Below are 8393 nucleotides of genomic sequence, written 5' to 3'. Positions count from 1 at the left end.
AGCGCACATGGACTAAAACCAGCATCTAAATCGCTGGTCTTAGTAAATGTCCCCCTAAATCTTTATCGTTAGGCTAGTTTCACATTTGCGTTTGACAGATCTGGAAGGCTGTTCTGGCCGGGAACAGTCGGATGCTGCCGGAATGCTGCCTGGCCCCATTAATTATCATGGCGACCGGCGGAGATCCACCTGCAGCCCGGCAAATATGTCAAGACTCGACCGGACAAATATAGCTGCGGGCAGCGATGTTCATCTGGCCGATTCTCAGCATGGCTGCTGGGTTGCGGCCAGATCTTCACTGGTTCTCATTATAGTTAATGGGAACGGCGTGTATCAGGTAGTGTCCGGCAATGCCAGATCCAGACATCTCCGGCAGGCTGCTCCCTGTCGGAACAGCCTGCCAGGGATGTCTAACGCAAATGAGAAACTAGCCTTAACAAAAAGCTAAAATAAAAATCGCATAAAAAACAAAATATGCAAAGATGGAAGCCACATCAATGGGAGGGGCGAGTGAGAAAAGATCCATCTATAAAAATAATCAAAACATCCATGATTATATGAAATTGCTGATACACAAGGTGCAATTTATATAAGGAATCACCATCAATGCACCATATACACCAGGGATGGCCAACCTGCGGCTCTCCAGCTGTTGTAAAACTACAACTCCCACCATGCCCTGCTGTAGGGTGATAGCTGTAGACTGTCCGGGCATGATGGGAGTTGTAGTTTAGCAACAGCTGGAGAGCCTCAGGTTGGCCATCCCTGATATACACCGTCTATATGATAGATACCGTGCTCTCAGTATCAATTAAATAAACCACATTGTTTCCAATTACTGCCGTAGCTCCAAAATCATAACACGTCAACATGAGATCTTACCCACCATGCCCCCCACCACCAGGATGCCGCTGGCCCCAAAGAGTGTTTTTTGGCACTGCCTTCTTTAAGAAGATACGGCCCTATAGGACCTTATTCTACCACTTACTTTATTGGCATTAGTCATTGCTCGTTGTAAGATACATGTTATATACCTGTGACCTTATGGCATGTTATTTACCCGTATACGGTGCCGCAATTTTTTTCCCCACCCTGGTTTCCCTTCTGCTTTTCATTGTTGTGTAGATTCCTTTTCATTGCTTTATGCTTTTTAATGCCATTTTTGAATAAAAAAAAGATTATGAAATTTATTTAGTTGTTTGTATTCTTTTTTTATTTAGGGCATTACATGTTTTTGTCGGTATTGTTATTTTCCATGTAACCTTACTTGTTAGGTCAGGCTCGATAGGCAACTCAAATTTCTATATTCAGAAAATTTTTGCACCATTGTGTAAAAGAAAACTATTGAAGTGTATAAATATGAAGGGATAATGGATCTTTCACACACTGAACCAAAATTGTCCCTCTTTGACTTTCCGAAAAGTTGAATTCACCTGCCTACGGTTCCTCAATGCAGGTCTGGCCTCTTCTGGTTGGGTCTGCTTCTGTGGAACATCGCAGGCAGTGTGACATCACAGAAAAGCGTTGGAATGGCATGGCAGGGAACCAATGCCCACCGACACTGCCAGGTGCTCAACAGTATCTGCCTGTGGATGCAGATACAATTAAGTGTAGGGGCCCCAGAAAGTGGGTGAATCAACCCAGCGACTGGGGGCCCCCAGTAAATGTGCAGAGCAGGGCCTTGAACAAGTGGTTCAATGATGATCTAGCCCTGGCTGCGGGCTCTTCTGCTGATGTCAAGTGGACAGGCAGCCATAGGAGAACATCAGGTCGGGACATAAGCAGAAGAGCCCGCAGCCAGTCAGGCGGTGACACTGGCACAGGCCAGATTGCGGAATTGGCAGCACAACAGAAAGTTAAATGGTTGAGAAATGATCTTCCTTCCACAGAATGAAAGCTAGAATTTAGTCAAAGACTTCCCTGGAGAACCCCTTTAGCTGGGTGTTCTAACCGCTAATACTAAAGGTATAATAAAAGTATGTGAACCTTCCCTTACAACATACATCTTGTGTTCAGGACAATCTAATCTGCTTACGCATTACATCCTTAGTCTGTCTGCAAGACTGGTCCACAAATCATTGATTTCACAGACTAGAATGAACTTAGAAAGAGATGCCAACTCCATTTTATAACTGCAACAAATTGGTGAACTGTGACTTAAAGCCAAATTTGCAGAAAGGTTCAGCGCGTGGTTATTAGACAGTTATAATCCCTGCCTTCTGGAGTCTGCAGACAGATCATGTTCTCATCCAGCAAGATGAAACAACTTAATGTGTCCTTACTGCTGGTGCTAGTGACCTGCTGCCCAATATCATTCTCCTACCCAAATGGGGCACCAATATCTACTTGCGAGACAATGAAGCCTGGTCATGTTGGAGTCTACCCTCAGCCAAAACCTGCACCCTACATAATGAAGATCAACTCTAGTTCCTACCAAAGTGGCAAACCCATACAAGGTAAGAGTCCTAAACCATTACCCATAACTAACTGTATGCTGAGGAATCATTGCGTGTGAGACCAGTCAAGATGCATGCAGACTGTGGGACTGAACAACTACCTACAGCCTAGGTCTTCACACTGTTACGTGTGTCAAGAGGTTCTCACACTGCCCTCATGGTGCCCTTCTGATAGGGTCAGCACAGAGTATAGTCATAGCTTTCTGTCATTCTATTTAAGTAGAGAGCACTTGGCTTAGAAACACAGACTTCGAGGGAGAACTACAAAAATAAATATTATGAGGAAAGTAGATTCATGTAAATTTATTTTTACCTGGACATATAGTGCCACCAGACAGAAAATAGTATTTTACATCAAGAAATGGTAGTCTCATAATAAGTAACCACAATACGTGAAATTGTAATATTTTAAAAAGGTTAAATACAGGTTACTTTATTCTGATAGTGTAAATGATATTAGCATGCATTAGTATTATGTATAGCATTTATGTTAGGGCGGATTCACATCTCTGTTTACCTGATCCGGTAGGACGTTCCAGCAGAAGAACAGACTGCTGGAGTTCACCAGATCTGGCAAAGCCGAGCCTCATTGACTATAATGTGATCCTGCCACTTTCCTGCACAAGTGCTGATGTCGGGCAGACAAAAAGTCCTGCATGCAGAGCTTTTCGTCTGGTCAAAGCCGGCACTTACAGTATGCCAGAAAGCAGCCGGATTCCTTTACAGTCAATGGAATCTGCTGGTGCACAGCTGTTTCCGGCTATGCCGAATCCGGTGAACTCTGGCTCCTCTGCTGGATCAGGTAAACACAGATGTGACTCAGCCCTCAGCTTTGGGTGTGACCTTATTGCACTTTTTCAGATGATTCAGATGAAACAAGGTACTATAGGTGGTCAGTTGTTACTTTTTAATGGGGAAATATTTATCTTTGTAGTACAAATACTGGGCCCTCCATATAGAGGAATCTTGCTTCAAACCAGGACATTTGCAAAGACTACGCTGTATGGGACATGGCTTGAACCTCCAAAGGACACCAAGATATTGCCGGTAAAATTATGGTTGTCAATTACTAACAGTATTAAAGGGGTTACCCATCCGAGGAGCCGACAACCCTGTGTCACTGCACATTCCCTGCAGAGACCGGCGCAGGCGCAGTGGAACCGCAGAGCGGTGTTTTGTTTATTCAGGCACGTTAGAAACATTGACTGGACAACCCCTTTAATTCATGATTAACCCACCTTCACTGCCATGTAACTGAGTTAAACAAACGTCTATTGTATTTTCTAATTACTTTTTTTCAGTACCAATAGAATGATACAGATTTGTCCATATTCTAAAGGTGGTCGTACATATGTCGAAGTAGGTGGATATGTCGAACAACTGTTGAACGAAGGGCCATCTGGTGACCAATCATTACACCAATGCAGTCTTGCACAGTCTGGTCCATATTGACTGTTACAGTCATCAAACTGGTCCCACATATGGACTAACAAAGACATTTTAAATAGATTTAGTTTTTTTCCCTTTGACGTATTTTCTCATAGTCATCTGAGCACAGTATAACAGCTGCTAAACGTGTTACATCATAATTTTGGAGGTATAGCTACAGTCCAATGTGCAAAAAAGGAGTTATGACAATCTCTTTCTAACAAAGCCAGACCCAGCCCTGTACCTCACATGGATCCAGAGCTCCCCCATTCATTGCTCTACTAGATGTCCTTCATGCTCTCCATGTAATGGTCCCAGCTTCTAACAGAAGATATGGCTGGTGGCAGCTGAAGGATGGAACTGAGCATGTGCGTCCACCTTAGTAGTTTTTTTCATGCAGAATTATATTAAAACAACATTTAGTGCTGGCACAACCCCCTAACAGCAGTTTTTACTTAGCACCAAGTCTGTCGATTCACATTATGGATAAATGTGCGATTTATGTACAAATCATACTTGTTATCAGACCTACTAATGATATACATAAACTGAAAGTCAGTGCCGTCTATAATTATTATTTTTTATCCTAGTGTCCTGGAAATACAGTTGGTTCTATTACACACGCTAACACCAACTTAAAAAACCAGTCTACCACGTATATCTGGATGCCACCAAATTCAAGTTGCCCGTATGTCTTGTTCTTTGTGTAAGTAAACAGCAGTGGAGATTGATGCCCTAAACATATTTCTTATTAAGTATGATCACTGAACCATTTACAAGAGATCGCATTTCAACTGGAAGTGGTTAACCCCAAATTGCCTGGTGGTATGATGTACACATGTAGCCATCCATGGTGGAGGCTATATCCTGCACATTAAGGGCTCACGCAAATATATTTTTGGTGCGCATCCGATCCGTATTTTTTGCGGGTCCGATGCTTACCCATTCTCTTCAGTGGGGCCACAAAAGATGCAGACAGCACAGTTTGTCTGTTCTACGGCACCTGTAAAATTATAGAACATGTCCTATTCTTGTCCACATTATGGAAAAAGGATAGCACTATGGGCTGGATGTTCCGTTCCACAAAATGCGGAAGGTGCATTTGTGGATCCGCAAACTGCAGACTGCAAAAACGTATACGGCCGTGTGCATGGGCCTTAATAAAGAGGTTTTCCAATCTGAGACGGATGGAGATAGAACTGAGTGCTATCTCTGATAGTCCCATATAAGAGAACAGAGTGGTAGTCACACATGAGCACAAGGACAGACTGGGAACTTAAAGTGGCCCTGGAAAAAAAAAGCCCAAAGGTGACTCCATGTTGTAGGTGGGTAACAAAGCGGGTCAACACAAGTACAGTATATTGGGCCAGCCTGGCAGGGGCAACAGAAATAGCAATACTACAGTGCAGCACAAAATCTTGTCGCCCTCGCCACAGCCTACAACTGTATCACTGTCCTGATGATGGCGCTACAGTAGAATTCAGATGGGCACCTATGGCAATTGGTCAGGTGCATATGTGCCTGATGCTCCTACATTAATACTGAAAGCATTAGATAATTTTGTACCCGGCCGCAACCATAAAGGAGGGCTCGGGCAGCCTCGGCCCACTGGGAAATTTCCCTGTAGGGTCTATGGCTAGTCCACCCCTGTATGAGCATTACCATTGCATTCTCATGGGGATTCCAGGACCCGTTCTTCTCATTATGGAAGGTCCAGCTGTCAGAACTCTAGCGATTCGTTATTTTATGCCCTATCCTGTGGGCAGGGGATAAGGGACCCTTCTTGGAAGACCTCTTTAAAGCCTGGTTATACAGAGACTTTTTGCGGCAATACTGATTGCATATAACTGAAGGTACTCCTTTTCACTGCTTTAACTAGCCATGCTACAAAAAGGCTATGCGTAGTCTAGGCCTTATTGTTTACCTGTATGCTTTGTAGGTGCCCCCCCCCCCTCTATTCAGAAATGAGAGGAGGTCACCTGCTCTTCCCACACACAAGGAACTGTAATACGCTGATATAATAAAATTGTGTATTATCCATGTGACCCATGTGGACTGATTTGATCATAAACAGTGTAGCTGTGTACATAGGATACATTGATGTCTGATCATTTCTTCGTGGATACATGTTGGTATATTATCACAGCATCATTTACAAATAAATGATCATAGATATGGAATTTCTGAATAATTTGTGATTTATTTTTAATTAGAGCCACGGTAGCGGAGTCATTTAATGTCTACTGGCTCGGAGTCAGGTCTGCTATTATCTATAGAGGTACGTATAATGGCTCAATATATTAGGACATAGAAAAAAACAAAAACAAAATTCCTCTTCAATAAGTATACCCGTTACCAGTGAAATTCTTCAGAGAACACGGTACAATAAAACTTGTACAAATATTGTTCACAAAGTCAAATGTGAAAATCCAGATTTGGTATAAGTTAGCCACAAATACACTTTTATCCATCATATACATAAGAAAAGCTAAATTTACAACCCCACTGCACAAATGATGTGTACATCAAGGAGTAAAAGATTTTTGACTCTGCAGACTCACTTAGATGCCACCGTCAATGCTGGCTGCAGCATCTAAGGGGGGTTAGTGACGGAGAGAGCTTTTCTTACCCCCCAACGGGGCAGTCATTGGGTGCTAAGGGCCTGCCATATAGGGGTGCCGATTAGGTGATCACAATGTCATATACCCAAAAATGGCACTAATAAAACACAACTATAACTTGTCCCGCAAAAAAAAACACCCACACAACTCAGTCGATGAAAAAATACAAATGTTATGGGTCAGATTCATCAAAACCAGCATTTGCTGCACCAGTCTTGATGGGGCCTGCAGTGCCATGTAAATTATGACTTCTTCTCCGGCAGTCCATGTGCCGGAATGAAATCTAACCATAGATTTCGGTCATTATTTGGCCACACCACATTTTTGTTAAATTGGCATGGGGGGGGGGGAGTAAAATGCCTTTTGCGACTAGAAACAACGCAATACAGGCATATGGGGGGGGGGGGGGGGGGGGGGGGGGGGGGGATAATGAATTTCCCCCAAAGTTTTTTTTTATTGTAGAAAAGTTCATAATAGGGCGTATGGAATAATGTAGTCACAGTAAGAAAAACCTCTCCAAGAAGTCATCTTCTGGCCACTGATCTCCAATGAAGACCTTACAAATGGCAGCTTATTGGACCCCTGTGAATAGGACTTTATTAGAATTATAGGTATCTTTATAATCAAACTAGAATATTGAAATATTTTTACAGAAATTATAATACTACCCTAAATATACATTATTGGTTTCATTTCTTTTTTTCTATTCAACAGATCCAACAACTACATGCAGCATGGATAAAAACACTGGGAAATCAGGACTGTTCTTGGACAGTAGTGGAATGGCCTGGGAGCCGGCCCTTTACCTGTTTATGTGCCTTCAACTTGTATTGTTCTTGGTAGAGTGGCCCCTTTTGCTATGAACAATTAATGTTTCATCATCATGAGTAAAGACAGAAAGTCATTTCCATGATTATGCCAAAAATAAAAAGTGAACTTGGAAAAAAAAATAGAAATAAGTTGTCATGCATAATTTTAGGGGCTACATTACATTCACGCCTTAATTTTGGAAACCATCAGTCACATGTATATCAATAGTGTGGCGTCTGTACATGCAGTGCTGGATGGATTTGCTTTCATCATAAGTGGGGGTCTCAGATGCTGGATACCCGTCATTGTGACTGATTGACATGAAGGTGCATATAACAGCAGTTGGACTCCCACAAAACAGACACCGGCGTCATATCTTTATGGAACGCCACCAGCGTTTAGCAGACGCATTAAAGCCAGTTTCACACAATGATTATACAAGCCCATTTTGGCACCCATTTTAGGCCGGTCTGCAGATCTAATGACCAGAAGTAACAGCATCATGTGTAGTCATTGGAAGAGATCACTGACAGACTGACTTTGAGGAGAGTCGGGAGGCCGCAATACACATTATATGGTCGTCTGGTCCACTTCTCTAACATATATCTAATGGGTAAGGCGGGCTTAAAGGGGTATTTCATGATCATAATAACATACGCCATCAATATCTGATTGTCAAGGCTCTGACACTTCACCGATCAGTTGTTACTAAAGTAGCTCCTCTGTCGCCAGAAATACACACATACCCGGTCCATTGTGTAGTGAACGGAGTTGGTAACTGCAATGCTCCCCTCATTCACTTCAATGGGATCAGCGCTGTAATAACCAGCATCGTCCACCAGTGTCCAGAGCTACTCAGTAATAGCAGATTAGCGGGGTGTGCGGGATGTCAGACCCCGACTCTCGGAAACGGATGGGCTATGCTGAGGATAGGACATCAGTATTAAAATTCCCTTTAAACATGCATAAAAGATGGAAGTCTGGTGGCTAAGACGGCAGCAACAGGGAATCTGGTTAAGCGGGAGTATGCCCTTTTTTACATTTTTAACCCCCTGTGAGCCATATGTTAAAAGAAATG

General features: G+C 42.9%; 1 protein-coding gene across 1 annotated transcript; it reads left to right on the top strand.

Moving 5' to 3' along the window:
- The first annotated feature begins 2171 nt into the window (after positions 1 to 2171).
- On the top strand, positions 2172 to 8301 carry LOC122946031 (putative defense protein 3). Its single transcript, XM_044305319.1, has 5 exons — positions 2172 to 2456; positions 3391 to 3503; positions 4475 to 4590; positions 6098 to 6162; positions 7220 to 8301. The coding sequence occupies exons 1-5, from the start codon at positions 2240 to 2242 to the stop codon at positions 7366 to 7368; spliced, it is 660 nt and encodes a 219-aa protein (XP_044161254.1). The 5' UTR covers positions 2172 to 2239; the 3' UTR covers positions 7369 to 8301.
- Positions 8302 to 8393: the final 92 nt, after the last annotated feature.

Source organism: Bufo gargarizans, chromosome 9 (assembly GCF_014858855.1).
Source record: "Bufo gargarizans isolate SCDJY-AF-19 chromosome 9, ASM1485885v1, whole genome shotgun sequence".
Classification (NCBI taxonomy): domain Eukaryota; kingdom Metazoa; phylum Chordata; class Amphibia; order Anura; family Bufonidae; genus Bufo; species Bufo gargarizans.
The sequence above is the reverse complement of the archived record's forward strand: the minus strand, read 5'-3'. Positions and strand labels throughout refer to the sequence as shown.